The 27,652-nt window shown below is 36.1% G+C and overlaps 1 protein-coding gene across 1 annotated transcript in view; it reads right to left on the bottom strand.

Moving 5' to 3' along the window:
* LOC138327819 (sodium- and chloride-dependent glycine transporter 1-like) overlaps positions 1–18,589 on the bottom strand; it is a 56,931-nt gene extending 38,342 nt beyond the window's left edge. Inside the window, exon 1 of the mRNA XM_069274214.1 lies at positions 18,364–18,589. Within this exon, the coding sequence (XP_069130315.1) occupies positions 18,364–18,435 (72 nt within the window). The 5' untranslated portion in view covers positions 18,436–18,589. The remainder of the gene's footprint in view (positions 1–18,363) is intronic.
* Between the last annotated feature and the right edge of the window lie 9,063 nt (positions 18,590–27,652).

Here is a 27,652-nt window from a genome sequence, read left to right as displayed (position 1 = left end):
CACACTTGTGTATAATGACCACCTGTGTATAATGACAACCTGTGTATAATGACAACTGTATAATGTGTGTATATAATGACAACCTGTGTATAATGACAACTTGTGTATAATGACAACATGTGTATAATGAACACCTGTTTATAATGACAACCTGTGTATAATGACAACCTGTGTATAAAGACCACCCGTGTATAATGACAACCTGTTTATAATGAACACTTGTGTATAATGACCACCCGTGTATAAAGACCACATGTGTATAAAGACCACATGTGTATAAAGACCACCCGTGTATAAAGACCACCTGTGTATAATGACAACCTGTGTATAAAGACCACCTGTGTATAATGACAACCAGTGTATAATGAACACTTGTGTATAATGACCAACCGTGTATAAAGACCACCCTGTATAATGACAACTTGTTTATAATGAACACTTGTGTATAATGACCAACCGTGTATAAAGACCACCCGTGTATAATGACAACCTGTGTATAAAAACCACCACTGTGTATAATGACAACCTGTTTATAATGAACACTTGTGTATAATGACCACCCGTGTATAAAGACCACCCGTGTATAATGACAACCTGTGTATAAAGACCACCTGTGTATAATGATAACCCATGTATAATGACCACCCCGTATATAAAGACCACCCGTGTATAAAGACCACCCGTGTATAAAGACCACCCTGTGTATAAAGACCACTCGTGTATAAAGACCACCTGTGTATAATGACCACCTGTTTCATAAAACTAGTTTGGTTTATACCGAACACTGCTATTATGGACCATTTTTTCTTTTTCGTCCTGGGTGCACGTGGTCTACATCTGACTATACATATGACATTTTCTATGTTCACATATTTTTTGTAAAGTATATTAAAAAATACAGGAATTACAATCAAAACCATGACTGGTAATTGTACTTTAATAGAATATCAGGCTGATTGCTCACTTATAGTCATAATTTAGGGAGTTAACAGAATGCCAGAAAAAACGTTCATCATGTTTAGATGAAATACAGTTTTAGCCGATACATATATGTTGGTGTCCTCAAGTTGGGGTCCTAATTGAGTCAAGATGGATATAAACAAGGGAACTCCAATCTAGACAAAGCTTCTTCTTTTGATTTAATCATCAAATATTGGGCCCCAAAACCAATGATTAATAATAATTTGTTGTTTTTTTCCAAAATGTTAAAGACCATATTAGTAAGAGATGTGTATAAAGACCAAATGTGTTAAAACCTGTGTATAAAAGACACATTTTTTGAGTAAAATGTGTATAAAGACACCCTGTGATATCCAAAGACATTGTAAAAGACACCCTGGCGGCCATCAATGTTGACCGATGGTAAAAAGACAAATGTGTATTATAAGACCCTACCATGTGACCATCTTTTAAGGACATGTGTATAAAGATCACTTATACTTTTCTGAGTATAAAAGTTAAAAAACTACTGTGTATAAAACAAACTCAGAATGACACTTGCCTAAAGTGTGTATAAGCCATCTTTTAAACCGATACAAAAGTTAGTAAGAATGTGTATATGCACAAACTCAGAATACATATGAAATTTTATAGATCCCTTCAGTAACTTTCTGAGAATATAGCATAGACAAACTTAACTATAAAGACATGTGTATATAAATGGCGGCCTCGGAATCTTGTTGACCTGTTTGGTGGTATCCAGAGACCAATTATAAAGACAACTAAACTACTTAGAAATGACATGTTAAATTTAAAAGATCCCTTCAGTAAGACTTATTTTTGAGAAATTGTAACACACTATAAACCAAAATAATGGCGACCCTACGGCCATTTTTAAAGAATAAATGTGTATAAACAAAACTGTAATGGTCACATGTGGAGAGACCACATCTTAGTAAGACATTTTTAAAACTCTAACTAGTTAATCCAAGATTAAGATAAAAAAAAGATTCTGGGACATGTGTATAAAGACCATCTTTTAAACCATGTGTATAAAATCCACCTAGTTAGAAAAATGTGTATAAAAAACTACAAACATGATTTGGGAGATAGACCATTTATAAGATCTTTTAAGACACTGTTACAATAGTTAAGAAAAATATGTATACAAAAGACCACTGTTTCTGGGAATATAAATAGATCTTTAGTAAACCTACAATATGTTAGATATAAATACAAACAAGAAATGGATAAAGACCACTGAAGTAATCCGAGACTTTTAAATACAATAGTTAGAAAAATACAAATAAATTGTGTATACAAACTCAGAATGATTTGGGGTATAAAATGTCAATAGATCTGGCGGCCATTTAAACCTCAATGTTAGAAAGAATATAAAACAAACTCATGTGATATCTGGGAGATCCAGTAGATCTTTTAAAACCTAACAATTTAGAAAAACCATAAATATAAAATCAGAACTGATTCTGGGGATATGTATAGACCCAAAAAAAACAGCCTGATAAAGGGACCAATGATTAAAAATTTTTGAGAACCTAAACCTAACTGTGTTTTAAAATCTCCAAAACCCTTAAAGCACTGTGTCTCAACCACTTTTAGTTTACCCACAAGTGATCTAATTAGATTTAACCCTGAAGACACATTTAAAGGATCTTCTGATTTTTGAAATTTGTATATTACCTTAAAACTCACTGGGGGAATGTATTATAAAAAACCTGATTAGTCGAAGTATCAAGGGTATAAAACAGCATGTTTAAGATGTACTGATACATGCCTGTGTTGAAGACACACTGTTTAAAATCAACAATTTGGACCACCCTAAAAACCATAAAATGAATTCTATGTTTCCACATGTGGAACCTACATGCATTTGAAAGATACAGTGTATTTGTAAATATGTATGCAATAACATATCTAAAATGGCATCTTTTGATAGTCCTAAAATACTACACACATTTTAATTACCAAATGTATAAAACATCAAATATCTGAATAAAGACCATTTCATCAGATAATTTGGTAAAGCCATGTGTTAAATTCTATTCACTTAGTTATGTATATGGGTCCAGTTTCATGAAACATTCTGTTAACTTAATTGTACTTTAGTAGAAAAAACATTAAAAACTGTTTTAAGAAAAAATCATAAGATTAGGAGCCATCCTTAAAATCTGTAAATGCCAAATTTAAAGACCACTGTTTTAAGTAAAGGAACCTAATTTCAAGGAATGTTAAATGAAAACTTCATGTACTTTGAAAACATTAGTGGGTAAAGTACAATCAAACACATGCTATAAAGAGCACTCGTTTATAAAACATGTGTATAAAGACAAAACAACCCCATTTGATACAAGTTTTAATAAACCTATGTATAAAAACTGACTGACTATGTGTATACTGTCAACTTGTTTACCGTAAGAATCTTACATAAAGGAACCTGTTTTAAGTAAAACTCTATATAAAGACCATCTGTGTAAAAGGACATTTTTAATACCATGTTTGTCCCTTTACTAGACCATCCTCTATAAGACAGCAAAATGACACCTAATCAATTGTACCTTAAAAAGCTTCCTGAAAATTTAAAGTAAACTGAGGAAAATGTGTTAAAAAAAACAGTAAACCTGCTGTGTTACAGCTGCTAAAGAACCACCTGTGTATAATGACACCTGTGTATAATGAAACTGTGTGTAAACTGACCACCTGTGTATAAAGACACCTGTGTATAAAGATCTGTGTATAAAGACACTCTGCTTATAAAACACCTGTGTTAAAGACCATCCCTGTGTTAATAAAACATCTGTGTATAAAACAACTGTGTATAAAGACAAGATGTGTATAAAGCCTGGCGGCCATCATGTTGTGTATAAAGTCCCAAAATGTGTATAAAAACAGGGCCCTGTAACGTCATGTGAAATTTGTGTCCCTTCAAATTGTTTATAAAAAACCTGTGTATAATGACAAAACTTCATACCATGTGTAAATTTAACAAGAATAAAAGACCATCATGTGTATAAATGACCACCTGTGTATAATGACCAATATGTATGGTGTCCACAACTGTGTCCTAAGACAACCTGTGTATATGAATAAAAGAAACTCCAATTGAACAAAGATCTACCTCAGTATAAAGACCACCTGTGTAAATGAGATCCCCAAAACCTGTGTATAAAGAAACTGTGTGTATAATGACAATCAACCTGTGTATAAGTGACTGCCTGTATATAAAGACAACATCTTTGTATATAAGACCAACTGTGAAATAATGACAACCTGTGTAAAAACACTAGGGGTATAAAGACACACATGTGAAATTTATAGAGATACACTTCAGTACTTTCTGAGAGGCCACCTGTGTATAACAAACTTCATATCAAAATCAAATGTTATGTAAACACCTATGTCGGCCATCTGTGTGTTAAAGACCGATCGATCCCAAAATGTTATGCATAACTAGGGACCAAAGGGAATAATGAAATTTGATAAACAACATATCCCTTCAGTGAAAGATCCTTCATACTTTGAGAAATAGCGGTAACAAACTTAAACTATCAAAATCCAAGATGACGGCCTGGTGGCCATCTTGTTGACCGATCCGTCCCAAAATGCAATATGCACAACTAGGGCCCTAGGGAACCTACATGTGAAATTTGAGAGAGATCCCTTCAGTACTTTCTGAGTATAAAAAGCGATAACAAACTTTAAATACAAAATCCAAGATGGCGGCCTGTGGCCATCTTGTTTAACCGATCGGTCCCCAAAATGTATAATATGCACAACTAGGGCCCTAGGGAACCTACATCTTTAGTACTTTCTGAGAAATAGCGTTAACCAAACTTCATTATCAAAATTCAAAATGGTGGCCTGTCCGGCCATCTTGCTTGTTGACCGGATCGGTCCCAAAATAGTAACATGCATAACTAGGGACCAAAGGGAACCTGCACATGAAATTTGAAACATATCCCTTCAGTATTTTCTGAGAAATAGCGGTAACAAACTTACACTATCAAAATCCAAGATGACGGCCTGGTGGCCATCTTGTTGACCAATCCGTCCCAAAATGCAATATGCACAACTAGGGCCCTAGGGGAATCTACATGTGAAATTTGAGAGAGATCCCTTCAGTACTTTCTGAGAAATAGCGGTAACAAACTTTAAATATCAAAATCCAAGATGGTGGCCTGGTGGCCATCTTGTTGACCGATTGGTCCCAAAATGAAATATGCACAACTAGGGCCCTTGGGCAACCTACATGTGAAATTTGAGAGAGATCCCTTCAGTACTTTCTGAGAAATAGCAGTAACAAACTTTAACTATCAAAATCAAAGATGGTGGCCTGGCGGCCATCTTGTTGATCGTTCGGTCTCCCAAAATGCAATATGCACAACTAGGGCCCTAGGGAAACCTACATGTGAAATTTGAGAGAGATCCCTTCAGTACTTTCTGAGAAATAGCGGTAACAAACTTTATCTATCAAAATCCAAGATGGTGGCCTGGCGGCCATCTTGTTGACCGATTGGTCCCAAAATGAAATATGCACAACTAGGGCCCTAGGGAAACCTACATGTGAAATTTGAGAGAGATCCCTTCAGTACTTTCTGAGAAATAGCGGTAACAAACTTCATCTATCAAAATACAAGATGGCGGCCTGGTGGCCATATTGTTGACCGATTGGTCCCAAAATGAAATATGCACAACTAGGGCCCTAGGGCAACCTACATGTGAAATTTGAGAGAGATCCCTTCAGTACTTTCTGAGAAATAGCGTAACACACTTTAACTACCAAAATCCAAGATGGCGGCCGCCGATCTGTCCCAAAATGCAATATGCACACCTAGGGCCCTAGGGCAACCTACATGTGAAATTTGAGAGAGATCCCTTCAGTACTTTCTGAGAAATAGCGGTAACAAACTTTAACTACCAAAATCCAAGATGGCGGCCTGGCGGCCATCTTGTTAACCGATCTGTCCCAAAATGCAATATGCACACCTAGGGCCCTAGGGGAACATACATGTGAAATTTGAGAGAGATCCCTTCAGTACTTTCTGAGAAATAGCGGTAACAAACTTTAACTACCAAAATCCAAGATGGCGGCCTGGCGGCCATCTTGTTAACGGATCCATCCCAAAATGCAATATGCACAACTAGGGTCCTAGGGCAACCTACATGTGAAATTTGAGAGAGATCCCTTCAGTACTTTCTGAGAAATAGCGGTAACAAACTTTAACTACCAAAATCCAAGATGGCGGCCTGGCGGCCATCTTGTTTACCGATCCGTCCTTAAATGCAATATGCACTACTAGGGCCCTAGGGCAACCTACATGTGAAATTTGAGAGAGATCCCTTCAGTATTTTCTAAGAAATAGCGGTAACAAACTTTTAACTATCAAAATCCAAGATGGCGGCCTGGTGGCCATCTTGTTGACCGATCCGTCCTAAAATGCAATATGCACAACTAGGGCCCTAGGGGAACCTACATATGAAATTTGAGAAAGATCCCTTCAGCCCTTTCTGAGAAATAGCGGTAACAAGAAATGTTAACGGACGGAAGGACGGACGGACGGACGGAAGGACGGACCACGGACCACGGACAAAAAGCGATTTGAATAGCCCACCATCTAATGATGGTGGGCTTAAAATGCAGTTTACACACCAGTAAACAACAAACAATAAATATCATTCTTTAGATATACAAAGATAGATAGATAAACATATTGATTGGGCAAGGTAGGGTCTGATTTCAAAATGTTTGAATAAACAGACAAGCTGGTGCCACATACAAATGTGTTCTAAGTCTGCTAGAGATAATTAGAATTACAGATACAGTGTACATTCAGCCCAATAAAACCATTCTGTGATATTCTCAAAGTTAAAGATACAGAGTACATTCAACCCAATAAAACCATTCTGTGATATCCTAAAAGGTTACAGATACAGAGTACATTCAACCCAATAAAACCATTCTGTGATATTCTCAAAGTTACAGATACAGATTACATTCAATTCCAATAAAACCATTCTGTGATATTCCCAAAGTTACAGATACAGATTACATTCCACCCAATAAAACCATTCTGTGATATCCTAAAAGGTTCCAGATACAGTGTACATTCAACCCAATAAAATCATTCTGTGATATCCTAAAAGTTTACCCTTGACCATTGATTTATGGATTTGAAGGGCAAAGATTCAACTACAGCAAATTGTTCTTGGCTGAAATAGAGCAGTACAGATAGTTATGCTAGGTTTACACTATGTTCCCGGCGGCCACGGCAGCCCCGTTTCAGGCCACCGTGGACAAAACGTGATGACTGCAACACAACGTGAAACAATGCAGGAGGACGTGAGCCGCCGTGATTACCGTGGATGCCGTGCCAGATTTTTAAACTGTCAAAAAATTTGCCACGGCAGCCACGGTACAGATGGTAAACGTAACGTGACGTAATAAAACGGGATTGATGCAACAAAAGGTAACTGTGCGTATGAAGCCATAACAGAACTTGCAGACAGTCCGTGGTCGAACGGGCAGCAAGCATGTTCCCCAGAAACTCACGGTGCTTTCAAGTTTTGTAACGTTCTGTTGCGTTTTGACACGTTTTATCAAGGTTGATGCAGACTGGCTGTATGCTTTGTCCCGTTTTATCCAGGTTTGTCACGATTTTCACGGCAAGCCAAGGTGGATGGTCACCGTTTCGATGCGTTCTGGTAAGGCACATCACCGCTTTTATCGGTTGAAAGCTCGACGCGCTTCGGCGTATTGCGTCATATTACGGTCTTACGTTGCAAGTAATATATGATGGAGTACCATTGGTTGGTCTGGTACATATTTGATACTTCATGGAGTATTTGTATTAATGATTACTAGAAATAGTCATTATCAAACACATTTTAACCATCAAATTATACCAAAGCTGTTCTTACAAAAAAAGCCTATTAAGTGAGAACCATAACATAAAAAAGATCTGCATAGAAACACATTGCCATATTAAACTACTGTCTCCTATTACTTAGCTGATATATAATGCATTAAATATATGATAAATTGATAATGATATATTTTTACCAAATCTAGTTAAGATTTTTCTTTTCTTTTAATACATTTTGGAATCAAGATGTGTTTGAAAGAAATTTTCAGCAATAGATATCGTTTCATTTCTGATTATTTCCATTCAACTTTAATACTCTGGGCTTACACCTGCTCCAAAGAGTCCGTCATCAGACTTTCATCCCTAGTAAGCCTTGGCGAACCTTGATAAACGTATAAGATCTTGATCAAAACGTGCAAAACGTAGCAGACCTTATCAGATCGTAGAGGTCCTAGAGAGAACGTAGTGGTATCCTTGGTAGACCGTACGGAAACCGTAGTGTACCTTTAACCTCCTTGAGCAGTCCTTTCCCTTATATCCACGGTCCACCACGTAATCCATAAAGACCGTGGCAAAACTTCGCAAGACCTAGCTCAATTTGAATAGAGAGAGAAAAACAACCAAAATTCCACGGCGTACTACGTTTCGGGCAAACGGGGCTGCCGTGGCCGCCGGGAACATAGTGTAAACCTAGCATTAAGGGCAGTACAGATAGTTAAGGGCAGTACAGAAAGTTTAGGGCAGTACAGGAAGTTAAGGGCAGTACAGATAGTTAAGGGCAGTACAGATAGTTAAGGGCAGTACAGAAAGTTTAGGGCAGTACAGATAGTTAAGGGCAGTACAGATAGTTAAGGGCAGTACAGATAGTTAAGGGCAGTACCGAAAGTTAAGGGCAGTACAGAAAGTTTAGTACAGTAAAGATTAGTAGGGCAGTACAGATAGTTAAGGGCAGTACAGATAGTTAAGGGCAGTACAGATAGTTAAGGGCAGTACAGATAGTTAAGGGCAGTACAGAAAGTTTAGGGCAGTACAGATAGTTAAGGGCAGTACAGAAAGTTTAGGGCAGTACAGATAGTTAAGGGCAGTACAGATTGTTAAGGGCAGTACAGATAGTTAAGGGCAGTACAGATTGTTAAGGGCAGTACAGAAAGTTTAGGGCAGTACAGATAGTTAAGGGCAGTACAGATAGTTAAGGGCAGTACAGAAAGTTTAGGGCAGTACAGATAGTTAAGGGCAGTACAGAAAGTTTAGGGCAGTACAGATAGTTAAGGGCAGTACAGATAGTTAAGGGCAGTACAGATAGTTAAGGGCAGTACAGAAAGTTTAGGGCAGTACAGATAGTTAAGGGCAGTACAGATAGTTAAGGGCAGTACAGAAAGTTTAGGGCAGTACAGATAGTTAAGATACAGATAGTAAGGGCAGTACAGATAGTTAAGGGCAGTACAGAAAGTTTAGGGCAGTACCGATAGTTAAGGGCAGTACAGAAAGTTTAGGGCAGTACAGATAGTTAAGGGCAGTACAGATAGTTAAGGGCAGTACAGAAAGTTTAGGGCAGTACAGATAGTTAAGGGCAGTACAGATAGTTAAGGGCAGTACAGATAGTTTAGGGCAGTATAGATAGTTAAGGGCAGTACAGATAGTTAAGGGCAGTACAGATAGTTTAGGGCAGTATAGATAGTTAAGGGCAGTACAGATAGTTAAGGGCAGTACAGAAAGTTTAGGGCAGTACAGATAGTTAAGGGCAGTACAGAAATCAAAGGGCAGTACAGAAAGTTTAGGGCAGTACCGATAGTTAAGGGCAGTACAGATAGTTTAGGGCAGTACAGATAGTTAAGGGCAGTACAGATAGTTAAGGGCAGTACAGATAGTTTAGGGCAGTACAGATAGTTAAGGGCAGTACAGATAGTTAAGGGCAGTACAGATAGTTTAGGGCAGTATAGATAGTTAAGGGCAGTACAGATAGTTAAGGGCAGTACAGATAGTTTAGGGCAGTATAGATATAGTTAAGGGCAGTACAGATAGTTAAGGGCAGTACAGAAAGTTTAGGGCAGTACAGAAAGTTAAGGGCAGTACAGAAATCAAACTTGTGTAGTGCACACTTACAGATCATTGTAACTGAGGATATTGACCTTCAATCTTCATTAATTTTGTATCAATCATGGACCACATGGAATCAATGTAAACATATTTTCTATTACACATGATTTACATTTGCTAATTTATTCATCTTCATGAATGATATTTATTTATAACTTCGTAATGAAGGTTAATTAATTCAATCTCATTCCACATTCTGTTTTGAAACTGAAACCATATGATTTTTTTTTATCATAAAAGCAAGTTGGTTTGTAGGTTTTTTTTTTACATCTTTGCATGGAAACATTACTTTATGAACAGGCCTAGGCCATATGACATATACAAAGTATGCAGGGATCCTTATTTCACCCTGTTACAATAGCAATATTTGTTTTATATAATTAAAAAAAAGTTATGCAAACTCTAGATCTTTTTAAACTAATAATTACATATTAAGTTATCTGAGTTAACACATTCATCTCTCCCTGAAATCACAATTAGACTCTTCCAAATTAAACACCAGACCAGTCCATTATAAAATTTCAGGGGGGAATGAGTTAAAGCGCTGACACAAGTCTCAGGAATACAGAACATTGACCTCTAGCTAGAACATCTCCTTCTTTGACCTTTGCTGACATACTTGTAATCCAGCCTTGGCGATTTTCTGTCAGTACCAATCTATTCTTCCACAGCTGTAAATCACCCCAGCAGGAGCCTAAATCTCTGGGGCTGGGCAATATCACAAAGCTGGTGATAGCATCTGCCAAGTTGTGATGTTTGTAAACACATCTAAGGATTATTATGGTGTGTAGGTGGGCTGCCTGACCGAAAAACAATGTACAGAGGACTCCACATAATCGAATAACGGTTATTCGAATATTTCGGTTATTTGGATAAAATTCTGCGGTCCCGATTTTTTCCTTCATTATCTTTGTTTTTCAACTCCGTGTATTTGCATAGACTTTTACATGACCTCCGGTTATTTGAATAAAATATTTGGGAAATTCTGAAAATAAAATCGAATATTTTTCAATTTTGCAATATATTTTTAGCGAAATTCGCCGATATATGTTTCAAAATACTTCGCTTTTACTAGAAATCATCCTGGTAACAGATTAACGTTATCGTATGGCTTGTTATTTTATGCATGAATCTGCAAAGGTATTCGACGCTGTTACGATTTACATCAGCAGCGGTTTGATCATAACTTTAGTATATTCACTGACTCAAACATCTAATTAAAGCATTTGCACTTTGAAATATGTTTATTTATTAACGTAACGTACCTTAGTTCGCGATCGGTTGGAGAAACCATGCTTCCTTACAACAATCTCCATTCATGAGTAGTCTCGTTCAACCAGAGTCTTGTTGACTACGACAGACATGTGCGTATCAAGCGTCTCGTTGAACGAGACATAAAAGCATGCAAAGTCGGCGTGCAATGACTACCGAAAGTTTCGTACAGTATGTAAGCTTTGGATACAAAAGATACTTGCTACGTTAATTGTTTCATTGCTACTTGAATATGCATTAATTTCTGAAATGTTATCAAGCTATTCGCCGTATAGATCAACAATACAGGGAGAATTCTCAAAAGACATTTAGGTCGAGTGAACGCATGGCTTCATCACCTGCCGCCATTTTCGAATTCATATGCACATGTGTAAAAGCAACACTACTAGTTGATCGGCACTTTGAAGTTTAATCACGATCGTAAGTTCATTTTGCCAGGCAAATGTACGTAAAATTGTTTATTATTTAGGTTTAGAATTGTAGACACAAATCCAATCCTGTTTAGTAGAATCTAATTGCATTTGATATCGATCGTTTAGCTGTTTCTCAAATATTCACGTGTCGATCTAACGTAAAAAAGAATCTAATATTGGAATATTTTTTTTGTTATTAAACAATTAAAATCGATTTACAACTTCGAAAATAATTACTTGTGGTTCGTTTTAAGTGTAAATAATTTACGTATTTATCAAGTAAACGAAACGATATCTATTTGCCTATTCACATACATACATTGTGTATGTGTGGGGTCAAACGGAGGTGCAAAATGTCATCTCCGCCTATTCGAATACTCCGGTTATTTGCATATTTTCTTCTGGAAAATGACCTATGCAAATAAGCGGAATCCTCTGTACTGAATCCACGGGCCTGCCTAACCAAAAAACAATATATTGACTCCTTAGGCTGCCTGACCGAAAAAACAACATATTGAATCCTCAAGGCTGCCTGTCCAAAAAAAACAACATATTGAATCCTCAAGGCTGCCTGACCAAAAAAACAACATATTGAATCCTCAAGGCTGCCTGACCAAAAAAACAACATATTGAATCCTCAGGTTGCCTGACAGATAAACAATATTGAATCCTCGGACTGCCTGACCGAAAAACAATATATTGAATCCTCAGGCTGCCTGACTGATAAACAATATATTGAATCCTTGGGCTTCCTGACTAATAAACAATACATTGAATCCTCGAGCTGCCTGACAGATAAACAATATTGAATCCTCAGGTTGCCTGACCGAAAAACAATACATTGAATCCTCGAGCTGCCTGACAGATAAACAATATTGAATCCTCGGACTGCCTGACCGATTAACAATACATTGAATCCTTGGGCTTCCTAACCCATCCACAATATATTGAATCCTTGGGCTCCCTGACAGATTAACAATACATTGAATCCTCCTTTTAGTGTGTTTTATAAAATATTTGGTCTGTTCTGTACAATATTTCTAAGAAAGAAACATCACCAGAGCTAACGTTTAAGTAAATAGTTCCCCCCTGGGATGGTCAATGACACCAAATCTGTACTTTGAAGAAATTGATGGAAAATAAACCACTGCTTGGGCTCTGACCTTCAGGATTTTCAGGCCACAACACAAATATGCTACTTTCTGTTGGGAGAAGGTTTCACGTAAGTTGGAAAACTAATCAAAACCCATGAATTACTTCTAAGACAATTTCCATGCATTACTTATTATCCAGGTGCTTTCACTGAAACTGGGGATATTAATTTGAGTCCGTCTGTCTGTCTGTAATGCTTGGTTCTCTTGCCACAAATCTTAAACAATTTTTTCGTAACTTGGTCACATGGTTAAATGTGCCAAGGGCTCGGATGAGTTCACTCGGCACTTTCATTAAACCCCATTTAGCCCTTTGATCAACGAAAAACATCCGTTCAATAACATCGTTAATGTTTCAGGTCTTTGGCCAAATTAGATCGGCACTTTCATAAAACGCCATTTATGGCTGTTTTTCGTTCAGTGAAGCTTGGTTTCCATGCAATAACTGACACAAATTTTAAGCGATTTTTTTTTTGTAACTTGGTCACATGGATAAATGTGTCAAAGGCTCGGATCCTTTTTGGCAGAGTTTGCTTGTTAATTCAGCAATAACAACGATTATTTCTGGATTTTCAGCAGACAAAAAGAAGATATATTGTAATAACCCAATATTTGACAGAACATCTGTTTCAGGGTTATATTATTAGGCCACACACACAGAAAGTAAGAAGCCTATCATCTGATGCATGATGAGCAACAAAATTAGACATTCTCCATGTTGTCTTTTATTTCCCTACAACTTCAGATACTAAATCTTTTGAAGTTGGTAGTTGTGTGTTTGAAAGATAAAAGGTAACCATGAAGTTTTACTGTACAACTTAATTAGGCACAACTAAAAGATTCCATTGACTGAACTATATCTAAAGTATCTAATAAAGTTAATAAAGGATGACATGCACATGGCTGCAGTATTTTTCCTGTGAAGTTTCCAATGCATTAGTGATAATGACTACGACACCTGTATTTAGACAATACATAAATGAGCATTAAAGTACCAGTACTATTAATTATATTATTCAGGACTGTTTTGGTTGAGTGGAAAACTACAGTAGAAATAGAACATCCACATGTCATGGCTAGAAATTGACAACACCTGCACCTTTTTAATTGTAACATATAATATGGCTATTGTTCGTTACCAATAATAAATAACTGAATAATTGATTACATGGACTTTCCTTAATAATCATTCTGACAAATGAAGAATTAATATTCATCTATGAACGTATATACACCACTATATATGAAAATATTTTTTGAGTAGTTGAGAAAAAAAATTGCATATGTCTAAATATTCAAATTCATCTTTTCAAATGTATTTGGTCAGAACTATAACTATCAATATTTACACACGACCTATCAAATAACCCAGACAGGCCAGTGAGGCCACCTGACTCGTCTAACACTAGATTATCTCCCCCTGGTTTGAAACCTGTTGCAGAGACAGAAATACCAAGTCAAATTTTAGTTTCTAGAGACTGCTACTAGTTAGCCAGTCTACAAACAATCAAGAACTCTCATTATCGCCTAATATATGAGCCTTTAAATGTCTGTTTTGAATTTGATCAGACTTTGATTAAAAATTCCCACCACATTAATAATTCACATTTTCTTCCCAGCAGATGTCTGCATTTCTATGAATTCTGACATATGTCTATTTACTGTTATTTCAGCATTACATAACCACGAGTCTATATATCTATATATAAGCTTTTTTCCTTCCTTCTATCATTAATATCTTCCTCAATATAAGAGGTTTGACCCCCTATATCTTTCCTTAATGTGTGTTTGTGGTCTAGACATTGTCATTCTTCTACATTTAGAAACCACAACCGGATATCATAGTTTGTGGTAGTCCAGGTTTTTAATAACTTTAGCCATGATAATGGCATCAATTAATTAGAAGTCTGAAGGGTGTCGCCTGTATATTTCTTGTAAATAATAAAAACAAACACACTACAAGTACACCTAATATACTTCAAGTAAACTGGCCTATAAAGAATATATCTCTATATATAAAGACCCTTGTCTAAAACCATACAAAAGACACTTCAAATACATAACTAGCGATAAAGAATATATATGCCCATCAAAAAACAACAAAACCTTAAACCTTCAGATAAGGGACACTGGTATATACATAAAGGGCATTTTTCTATCATGAACGTATATGATATAGAGGACACTCATTAAGGATAAGTCTAGGATATCTCTGTATAAAGAACATTTAGCTATAAAGGACCTCTTATTTAGAAGAGACTGGTCATTGGAAAACCCTGTAAAAGAACATCGCTGTATAAAGGACACTTGTATATAAAGACAATTGCCTGTAAAAGACAAGGGCATCTTATAACACTAGCCACTGATCCATGAAGTAAGTTACATTGTCTATATAGGATACAAATTGAATGTACCTCTGCATAAAGGTCACATGCCCATTAAAAAATACCTGTCTATAACAAAAACCTTCAGATAAGGAACACTGGTAAATAAAGGACAAGAGAACAATTCGATATAAAGGGCATATCAGGAACATATACAATAGAGAACACTGTTTCATTACTCTTTTAATTCAAAATGTTACCTGTCTATAAGGATACCCCTGTATAAAAAAACATTTATCTAGAAAGGACCTCTAATCTACGAAGAAACTGGTCATTTGAGTAACCTGTCTATATAGGATACCTCTGTCTAGAGAACATTTTTCTATAAAAGACATCTATATAAAAGGCATTGGTCATTGGAATAACCTGTCTATATAGAATACCAGGGTTTTTGCCAGGCCTTTATAGGGTACGGTAAAAAGGACCCATTCCAGGGTTTTTGCCAGGCCTTTATAGGGTACGGTAAAAGGACCCATTCCAGGGTTTTTGCCAGGCCTTTATAGGGTACGGTAAAAGGACCCATTCCAGGGTTTTTGCCAGGCCTTTATAGGGTACGGTAAAAGGACCCATTCCAGGGTTTTTGCCAGGCCTTTATAGGGTACGGTAAAAGGACCCATTCCAGGGTTTTTGCCAGGCCTTTATAGGGTACGGTAAAAGGACCCATTCCAGGGTTTTTGCCAGGCCTTTATAGGGTACGGTAAAAGGACCCATTCCAGGGTTTTTGCAAGGCCTTTATAGGGTACGGTAAAAGGACCCATTTCCAATTGAAAAACAACACTTTACAAAACTGTGATGAAAATTTTAACAAAATAATGCTGATAAAATTTTCCCGATTTTTGAAAAACACCGGTGATATTTTCCCGATTTTTGAAAAACACCGGTGATATTTTCCCAATTTTTCCTTGGGGTCCTTTTTTCCAAAACAGCTGGCAAAAACCTTCCTCTGTATAAAAGACACTTGCCTACATATAAAAAGACACTTCATTGAGCAATACAATATGAATATATCTATCTGAATAAAGGTCACATGTCTATAAAACACACCTGTCTATAAAGGACAATGTATATATGAGACACTTGTCACTTACCCATGAAGTAACCTTTCTATACAGGATATCTTTATAAAAAGGTTATTTGTCTATAAAGGACATCTTATACAGGAGACAGCAGTCCATAACGGACATATATCTATAGCAAAGTCACCTGTCTAGATATAGAATAATTGCCTTTTTCATAAAGGACACTTGTCTATAAAAAAAATCTGTCTATAAAAGACATTTGTCTATAAAGGACACTTGTCTACAAAGGACATTTGTCTATAAAGGACACTTCTATAACGAATGCTTGAATATAAAGGACACTTGTTTATAAAGACATTTTTCTATTAAAGACACTTGTCTAAAAAGGACACTTGTCTATAAAGGACACTTATCTATAAAGGACACTTGTCTATAAAGGACACTTGTCTATAAAGGACACTTGTCTTTAGAGGACACTTGTCTATAAATGACACTTGTCTATAAAGGACACTTGTCTATAAAGGACACTTGTCTATGAAGGACACTTGTCTATAAAGGACACTTGTCTATAAAGGACACTTGTCTATAAAGGACACTTGTCTATAAAGGACACTTGTCTATAAAGGACACTTGTCTATAAAGGACACTTGTCTATAAAGGACACTTGTCTATAAAGGACACTTGTCTATAAAGGACACTTGTCTATAAAGGACACTTGTCTTATAAAGGACACTTGTCTATAAAGGACACTTATCTATAAAGGACACTTGTCTTATAAAGGACACTTGTCTATAAAGGACACTTGTCTTATAAAGGACACTTGTCTATAAAGGACACTTATCTATAAAGGACACTTGTCTATAAAAGACACTTGTCTATAAAGGACACTTGTCTATAAAAGACACTTGTCTATAAAGGACACTTGTCTATAGAGGACACTTGTCTATAAAGGACACTTGTCTATAAAAGACACTTGTCTATAAAGGACACTTGTGTCTATAAAGACACTTGTCTATAAAGGACACTTGTCTATAAAGGACACTTGTCTATAAAGGACATTGTCTATAAAGGACACTTGTCTATAAAAACATTGTCTATAAAGGACACTTTCTATAAAGGACACTTTCTATAAAGGACACTTGTCTATAAAATACACTTGTCTATAAAGGACACTTATTGTCTATAAATGACACTTGTCTATAAAGGACACTTGTCTATAAAAGACACTTGTCTATGAAGGACACATGTCTATGGAGGACACCTCTATATAAAGACATTTTGATTATAACGCCAAAAGGTCATTTCTCTGTATTTTGTCTTTGATAAAGGTGTATTTCTCTTTGAAGTTTAAAGGACACTTGTTACTAGATAATAGTGTATGAAGGACAAATTTGACATTATGTACAAAAAGCCACTAAAAAGTAGATTCTGTTACTTTACATAATAATATTTTCCAAGGGGCTTGAGCAAGTCTACACCCGAGGAGGTGATTCAACACTTGTCATCTGCATAATGTAATTTGATCCTGAATCATGATAATTAACAAGAATCGTTTTGAAATTTCATCAAACCACATGAGCTTAACGTTCTGACAATAATATATATAGCATAAATATATAAAAAAAATATCCCTTATATACTATATAAGAGTGTTTTTTCATTTAGGGGTATTTTTATGCTATGTACTACTGACACTGACAGAATGTCAAGATTCTGTCACATATCGATTTCAAGGGTAAGTGAGATTTAATTAGTGAGATTTTCAAATGGTCTTTGAAAATAATCCTGGTCTATAGTTATACTCGGTGATGTTTGTACATGTCGTTAATAAACAAAGTATTAGCTTCATCCTCCTGTATCGCCAAAAATCCAAATGTTTCGTATAATTTGCACTGACCTCAGTAAATCTAACACGTGTTCATGTTCATAAAAAATATAATTAAACATTCTAAAACGCGACAAATGGATATATACATAATGTTTTATCATAAACATTTTTAATAAATTCCACATTAAATTAAAACATTGAATTTAAAAAAAATATCAGATAATTGCAACCATTTTAATCAATTTTAAACAAATTTAAAATGCTTCCGATGCCCCCGTCATCGACGCTGTTACCAGACAAAGAGAGAGATTGACAGCATCCCCCGCAATACATGTATTTGTCGGACACAGCTTATAATAATATAGATACGTAAGCTTACCTCCTTATCGGAAAGAAACGCAGATGTTGCGATGTTATCATCATTTAAATCCAGTGAAGTAGATTTACTCATCCTTATTTCACGGGTTAAATATTCCAACTGAACAAGGTCTCTTTTCTCCACCGTAAATGAAATGTGTCCCGTTTTAATTTCTATCGATTTTCGCCGAGGATCGTCTGCGCTCAATGAATAACGCCACTCTTTAAAGAGATAATGTTACGCATGCGCATGATACAGATGTTTTATGTGTAGCCTGCGTCCACTGCCGAGGATACGTTGATACGCACGTTAAACAAGCGAGTACAATACGCACTTTGGTGACGTTGGCAGAACCAGGGGTTGTTTTTCACGCTATGTTATATTCAGGTGTTTTCACTTATCACAATGCTCGACCTCAAGCAGCTGGACAGTGGTTCAATGTCAAGTTATATGATATGCTGAGCAAAATTTATATCAGAAATACGGATATTTTACCAAGGTATAAGTGTAAGATGGCTACGTCCTTTGCTAAAACATATCTTTTACATATCTTTTAATTTAGGTATTTCATCAACGTTAAAGGGCCACTACCTTTCCGAAACGGCTTTTAATTTTTAAAATAGGAATGTAAAACGAGATCGATAATTTTGTAGAGTCGCAGAAGTTATTAACTATACGTTTACTAGCACACTTATCATCACCTTCAGAACTGTTTAATTAGAATAAATAAAATGTTAATTTTCATAACGCGGGTCGTTTTATGTTTCCCGCCGTCGTCCTAAATGCCGCGCGGTAGTTGACTATCACTGCGCCAGACGGCAAAACAGCGAAATGAATCTCCACTTTTATCGTACATTAGACAGGAAATCTTGCATATGTTTGGTGTTGTAACCTCATCTTAAGCCATCGATATATATTTCTTTTGTTATTAATGTTTTTTAGAAACCTTTAAATGTTGCTCCGGAAAGGTGGTGGGCCTTTAAAATGAGACACTGAATAGATATTATATATATATATATTAGATCAACGAACATATCATGTCCTCGTGAAATGAAGTAATTATCATATTGTGTGTGACGTTATATCTATACCGATATCCGATGACGCCGTATCGCCATTTTCGTTCTAGTCACATTCCCCGAAACGATTACGTAATGGCACGTAAAACTCTTCAATTCAATTCAATTTAGTCGCATTACGTCATCTGATCTTTGTAAGCACCATCTGCACTAGAACGAATAATCTTTATAACATTTAAACGAGCCATTTTTAACCTTTTGTTTATTGATATGCTCATTTATAATATATATATATATAAGGTAAAAAAGAACCATGTCCATGTGATGGTTTCCATATACATAAAAAGAAAACACAACTATAAAACAGTTTTTTCCTCCCTAGCGCTTTCTCGGCTCATGCCGGTCTTCAGGGGTTTGAATTATTTTATTTAATATTTATTATTTTAATAAAAGAATTCAAACCCCTGAAGACCGGCATGAGCCGAGAAAGCGCTAGGGAGGAAAAAACTGTTTTATAGTTGTGTTTTCTTTTTATGTATATGGAACCATCACATGAACATGGTTCTTTTTTACTTATCTTATTACTTGTGATGAAGAGAACAGTTTTAAAAAATGGATTCGAAAACGGTAAATAAAAGAATTCAAACCCCTGAAGACCGGCATGAGCCGAGACAGCGCTAGGGAGGAAAAAACTGTTTTATAGTTGTGTTTTCTTTTTATATATATATAGGTATACATATTAGATGACGTCAACAATCATTATGATATCCACGTTAAACCTCTCCGGCCCAGGTTTCATTGCAATCCTCTGAATGCATGGATCGCATGCAATATTGAACCCCGTGAGTGACTGATCCACGTTAAGTCATTACGGGCTCCAGTCAATGTCGGTTCATTTCTCCCATACTTCACAGAGTCATTTCGTAGTTCCTAGGGAAAGACAACTCTTTCCGATTGCCGATTTACACCGTCAGGACGCCTGAGCACACATATAGTCTCCTCACGTGCTAGACCGACTCCATGTGGCGACATGACATCATGGTCTCGTCACAATCGATATCATGTCTGAGGTTAAGTGATGATTGTATAATCAATGGTTTCCTGATGTTATCTAGATCTTTTGGCAATCTGATTAAAATACAGATCCTTATTATCACTACGTTGGATAAGAGGATCTGAGAACATCCCATTAGGGGTCACGTCAAGATGACCTTTTGAAATGGCCAATCAAATTGGCACTGCCAGAATCTTGACTGGGGACGAAATAGTTTGAAAAAGCTGTCTAAATTATTTTCGTGTATGCAGTCATATCGCCCGAAGTGCACAACAAAGCTAATTGTATATGTATACTGGGGCGAAAAGACGTTTTCAATTGATGTTGTAAGGTGTAGAAACTGCATTTGCTCTGAAGTACACGTGGTATAAAGGTCATCTGGACGTGACCCCTTATGGGATATTGTCAGATCCTATATTGAACGGAGTGGTTATAAGGATCTGTGTTTTAATCAGATTGATCTTTTGGTGGATTTCTAAATTGACACGTCCGGCAAAACATCTCGATCTCTTCATAACGTCACTTTATGCACGAAATCATTTGATGACGTTTCTTAGGCAAATAGATTACCACTACTGCGTCTCGGTCGTATTATATCATATAGGAGATTTCAGAAAAGATTGGCGATGAGCCTTCACACAAAGGTACATCCCGCTCAAAGTACAACACTCCGTTATCTAGGGGGTAACCATAGAGGGAACACAGCCGCTTGTTATGTTTGGTTTTCAATTTATTGCGGCTAAATAGTACGACAATCCCAAACTATTGCTTTATTTTATTTTTAAAAAACATTCTAAATAAAAATCTAAATTTAACAAAAATATTTAGATATAACATCTGGTATTCATATATTTTACTCTGTTTATACTCCATTTTCGACCGCCACGAGAACAAAACACGGTCGCCATTAACCTACTGAAAATGCATTGACAGAAAACTACAAGTAAATGCCAACTTCCCCAAATATTATACTGACATTTTAATATGCGATTACTGTTTTCTAAGTCTAACTTGGTAAAACACCTTACGATGTGTGATTATGACCAAATTAAAAATTTGCCTTCGTAGTACATGTAGATCCAACCCCAAGCGCACGGCAGCCATTACGTACGGTACTGCCGAGATCCCGAATTTCGTCATTTTTCAGAGTCATAAAATTATGTATTTTGGTTAACTTTTTCGTCAGAAATTTTGGAATTTAGTTTATGACATTTAAATGAGTCATTTTATAGTTACTTTCTATCATATTTAAAAACAAAACTTCGAGTATTTTAGGATTCCCGAAGCCGTGCGCAATGTGTCCTGGTCGGCATTTATAGTAATTGCTATCTAGCTATATTCATAAATCTAAATGTAGTCTATCTAACATGTATTCAAATTATTTAAAAGTAATAGCATCTCAAATTGAGACTTCACATAACGGCACATGGAATAAAAGTGGCTAAAAAATAAAATGTAAACTCATGAAATTGAACGATTTCACTATTTTATTTTTCGAGAATATCGGCAGCCATTACTGTACGTGTACGTACAATGTACATACATTTTCATTTATGTGTAAACAGTGGTTTATACCTCATTCATTTTTTTAAAATAATATGTACATGGGGAAATAAACGACAAGTATATATATTTTTACAAGTACTTATTGGGATATGGTGTTGGTAATTACGTATAAATAGTATTAATTTCCCAATTATTGGCTGTTACCCCGAGGTGATCTACCAGCGAAGCCATGCACGATCGGCCGTGTTCTGGCCAGGTGGTTCACATTTCGTTATATTATATTAATTCAGTGTTATGAACAGATTTTTCGTGTATAACAAGAAATATGATACATTAAAATCAATTATATATTTCATTACTTTTTTCACAACAATGGATTTCTACGTGGTGACAAAAAAGCGGGCCGGGTACGTGTGACGGCCCGGCTCCGCTTCGCAAGCTGGCTTCAACCCTAAATCTACACAAATATACTTTAGCATTGAACAATTGTAAATATAAATGTCTGTAATTCCTCTGAAACAATAAGAAACTATTTTAAAATCAGAATTTGCAAGTATGAAAGTGTATACTTTTGCCAACGTATCGATTGTGTAGCAGGGATGTACGTATCTGTTATTGTTTTTATTAGTCGCCATACTGTGTTTGTACCTTTGAGGACCCGGATGTAAACTTTCTGTGACGTCACGCCATCTTTTCTGAAATCTCCTATTGTCGCCGTCTTCTTGCGACTTCGGAACAGCCTACGGTCTTCTCAAACTCCGCGTGACGTCAAAAAATCAGGGCTGCCATCTTCGATTTCGATATTCCAGGAGTTACTATCACTGCCGTTTTAAAATACACATTACGACACAGTGTTATCGTGGAAGTCAGAATGTCAGTGGTAATATATGTTGATTTGATTCATATATCATATCCCGAGGGCGACAAAACGGAAACGTCATTTGTGTGCGAACACAATGGGGTTTTTATTTTCTAGTTAGTCTATAGATATAAAATGACATCATAAAATTGACTTTTATGTATTGCCAACGTTACATGTTTGCATTTACCAATACACGATGACGTCAATGCTAGACCATGAAGTGCCAAATATAAATTGCTGCACTGCGTGTGCATGTGCATTTAAGTAGAATATGCTCCTGTAATTCATGTTTAATTAGGTATCCACTCTGTCTGCTAAACTCTTAAATGGAATTCGACCTTCATAATGGTATCGCTTCAATCCTGTTTTTGATTACAGTCATAAACGTATCAGCCAGTTTCGATTTTCATTTCTTCAGGAATCTTCGATCATGCATTTATTTTTTATTTGTGTATTTTTTAAAGCTCACACTTAAAATGTGTCGGTGTAATATACCTTGCAGTGATCATTTGTTATGCCACCCCTGCAGCGATCTGTGCTGTACTTAACAGCAAATCAATGCCCCGTTAGGTTTCACTTTCACACATCCGGCCTTTGTTGTACAGGCTGCTACCCCTCTTATAGGACCATAGGTTGAAAATTACACACAGGGATTTGAAATATAAATCACACACAGAAATCACACATATGGATTTAAAATATAAATCACAGAAATCAAACACAGGGATTTGAAATATAAATCAGATAGTACACAAAAACTACACACAGGGAATTGAAATATAATTCAGACACACAAAACACCAATCAATTGGATTTGAAATATAAATCTGACTCATAATAATCAGACACAAAAATCACACACAGGATTTGTCACGCACAGGGATATGGAATAATACATGAATATGAAATAAAGAGGAGCGCATACATGTATATAGAAAATCACACACCCGAATATGAAATATGACCGACTAACAAATCAGATGTTTGAAATGTCCACAGATTTCCTCGATACCAGGGGTTAATATCACTAATGTTATAACGTCATGTAGTGATAGTAACCCTGGAGCAGCGTGTAGGATGTAAGACCGTGAATTATTGATAAGAATTACTTCCTCCTAGCTTGAAACTTATCAAGCCATTTTTTATTGACGATTGTAATGTTCTAGAGACTGGTGGCGAGGCCAATAATTTATGTATGTGTTTGTTCTTATTCTCAAATACCAAACATGTACAGAAAACTTTGATAAACACAAAGAAATCATAGATTCCGGCATAAAATTACATCTCAAAAATCAAATCATCCATGATAGCATCATCTAAGACATCTTTCGTGGACCTGATGTCATTTTGATCTTTACAACTTCCGCTAACGGGTTCAACAGGTGAGATAAATTGCCTAAAAAGAAGTTCTGTATTATGCATACAGACAGATGTGGAAACTATCAAAACTATTTGTAAAGGTAGGCGAGCTCATTGTCCCGTGAACGGCCATTGTTATTTTAGTCAGCCCGTTAACATTACATTTCTAAATGGGGCGCAATGGGCCTGTTCGCTCACCTGCTGGTACTAATTCATTGTTAAAAAAATTCTTACATCGTCCTTGACATCACCCTCGATATTCCATGGATATATAACGACAGTGATAGTAAACTCTAGAATATCGAGGATATACCTTGAACCCTGTAACATTGACAGTAAATGACTGATTATTGTTGTCTGTCTCTTAGGTACCATGGAAGTAGCGTGGAATAAAGTGGTTTTTTTTTCCATTTTCTTCAACAATTTTTACTTCCCATAGAACAGCTTATGTTATTGGAAGCAAACTTTATGTTCTAATGTCAAAATTTCCATATACAATTTCAAGTTTAATTATTCAATATGCTGATAAACCCATTTATGTTCACGAGCGAATTTTTAGGTCAGATAGTGGAAATTACAAAAGTGAATCGCCTCAATTTCGAAAGCTAATGCAAAGTCAGAACTCAAAATCGTCAATTTGTTACTTATAACGAATGTGTGGAATTTTAACGGACGCACATCAGAAGTACACATGAAAGGTGGTTTACAGAAAATTACGCTATGTTAAAGATTCAAAAGCTATTAACCGGACGGGACAGCTACACGTTTACCATAGGCCTATGCATCCTCGATACTCCAGGGGTTCCGATCACTCACGATCTCTACACCCCTGGACTATCTCATAGTGAAATTGAAGGCTGCTCAGCGGAAAACATTTGACCAATCACAGGCTAGCAAAGACTTCCTTTGAAGACTACAGAGAGAGCGACACCTAACATGTTATACGGCTCTTTTGATGTTCATCAAATTTTCTATTCTGTTGCCTCCAGTTTTACTATGAGACAGTCCAGGGGTGTAGAGATCGTAAGTGATCGGAAGCCCTGGAGTATCGAGGATGGAGCAACATATGAATGGTTCGAGGAAGTATATGTCTGACGGAAACGTTTTCGAATTTCAAATTGGCGATTTCTTTCCAATGTATGAGTTAGGCGAGGAAGATAAAATGAAGACAAGACTAAGTTGTAATTATTTTGGTTAGAAATAGGATAAGAATTCATGGTGCATGACGTTACGCTCACAAACACAAGACGTAATGATAAATATCTTTTCACAGATGAAGACTCAAGCAAGCGGCTTATGACTAAACAAGCCTATTTTGAAGTATGAACAGAATGAACTCAAAAGTATAAAGAAAAATATACTCATTGCCTGCATCGTATTTTGTTCATAGAATAATTTTGATAGCGGGTAAATGTTTTTACTTAGTTGTTATGCTGTCGCTAAGTCACGTGGCACTTAAATAATTATTACGCGAGTCTGATCGATTGGTGAGTGGGCATATCATTTATGCAATACAATACATTAGAGGTACTTTTATTAGCTCGATTGGTTTAAATTCCAATACTCCATTTAGAGCGATTTTATATAGATTTCGCACATAGAAAGATAGAACGAATATACGTACCCAGCCTACTATACCTTTCGGCCGGGTACGAATGTGGTCCCTATGGTTCGTAGTGGAGCATCACTCGGGCATAGTTTTCTATACTTTTTTTGTAGGTTTCCGATTTCCGCTCACATGACGTCAAATTCACAATTTGTGGACATTCATATGTATTATGTAAAAAAAAAAAAAAAAAAAAATAATGCCTCGATGAGAATTCGATATTTTATGTGGTTCAGTTTTATTGCCTAGTAGGTAAGCGATATCAAACAAGTACGATAAAAATGCAAACAAACGTTTTATAATGGTTTGCATAACTATTACTTTGCTCCATTAGCAGTAATAGGCACCAATTGTAGCTCTAAAGACGACACCATTTTCTGTCAAAAAGTCTTTTGAGCTACAATATTGCAGCTAGATCGAGAGTTGACCGAGGGTCAGTTTATTTTCCAAAAAAGTACATTGTACTGCATATAATATACTCCTATACACGCAACCAGTCTTTGGTATACTAAAATTGTCACTAAATCATAACTTGATTGATTATTTTTCTTTCAATGATATGTCTGATGGGGATGCTAGTTATTTTTGTCGACTTTGTAAATAACATGTTTTTGTTAATTGAGTCTTACGGCTCCTGCTGGGTTGAGCGACTACCCAAGTGAACAACTTCCGATCAACAAGACATTTTTGAGTCCGCTTTGAATTATTTTCAGCTGACAACCTACCCCATGGTGTGTGAAAAAATTATCGACCACCTTCCGTGTTGTAATAGTATCGCGGTATGGCTCTGAGAAACAAGTGCGAACAGTGTGATCGTCAGCTGACAGGAAAGGAAGTTAACTTTGGTATGGAATTACATAAAGGGTTTTAAAAACGTTATTTCTTTATACATGTAGCTCTGAAAACTAAGTTAATGAATATTTATGAATACATTTACGTAAAAGAAAAAATAGTTACATGAACAGTAGGTTTTTCAATATTATTATATGAAGGACTCAATCGCTATTCCTGATAATTTACTGGTATTTGATTACACTTATGGATAAACTGTGATTTTTCTTTTGTTGTTTCCTCTAATGTAACACTATGCTATTAGCAGGCATATGAATAAATAGTCTTACCGGTTTTTGTTTTCGAAAATCATACCATTATGATTCATCCCCAGGAGAGCATTTCTCTAATGTATTTATCAATCACAACATGACTTTGCCTACACCTCCTGGACATTTCTGAACTTTTTATTACATATCAGAGCTATACTCCTATTAATCATACAAGGGTTTGACTGCCGATGATAAAGATGACGTAGTTGCCCAATATTTCCACTTACAAGTATGTGTTTCCGCTAGTTCACATTTGATTGGTAACATGTCACTAATCAGTATATCACTAACATGGAATCGTGTCAGGATGTTGTTAAAACGTTATACATTGTCTTTTGAAATTATGTTCCACCTCTGGCAAATGGTATTTTTTTCTCTATCAAAAACAAGAGGAGGCAAATCAGTATTTTTCTTTAGTTGCCAAAGTTACTTACTTTACACCATTACCAACATTGAAAAGTTTGAGCTTCTAATTTTACTTCAAGTCAACATTAAAAATGATAAACTGCATCCTGAAAAAAAATCCGTGGCACTATGCCGCATACGAAATGAAGAACTGTTGCACATGCACCAAAAGCAAAACAAATTATTTCATATTATGTGTTTGTGTTTATTAGACATACATGTATACATGATTAAACACTTATTTGTGTATACATGTACACTTTAAACACCAATAATTATTCAAATGTTAACTCGTTTATGAAAAAATGCTGTGTCAGCGGTCGAACATATTTAATTGCCCGTTTTGAATAACTTCATGAGGAAACCAGTTCCGATGTTGTTGATTTTTTTATTTTA

The sequence above is a fragment of the Argopecten irradians genome, chromosome 7 (assembly GCF_041381155.1).
Source record: "Argopecten irradians isolate NY chromosome 7, Ai_NY, whole genome shotgun sequence".
NCBI lineage: Eukaryota > Metazoa > Mollusca > Bivalvia > Pectinida > Pectinidae > Argopecten > Argopecten irradians.
This window is presented reverse-complemented; position numbering and strand designations above follow the sequence as displayed.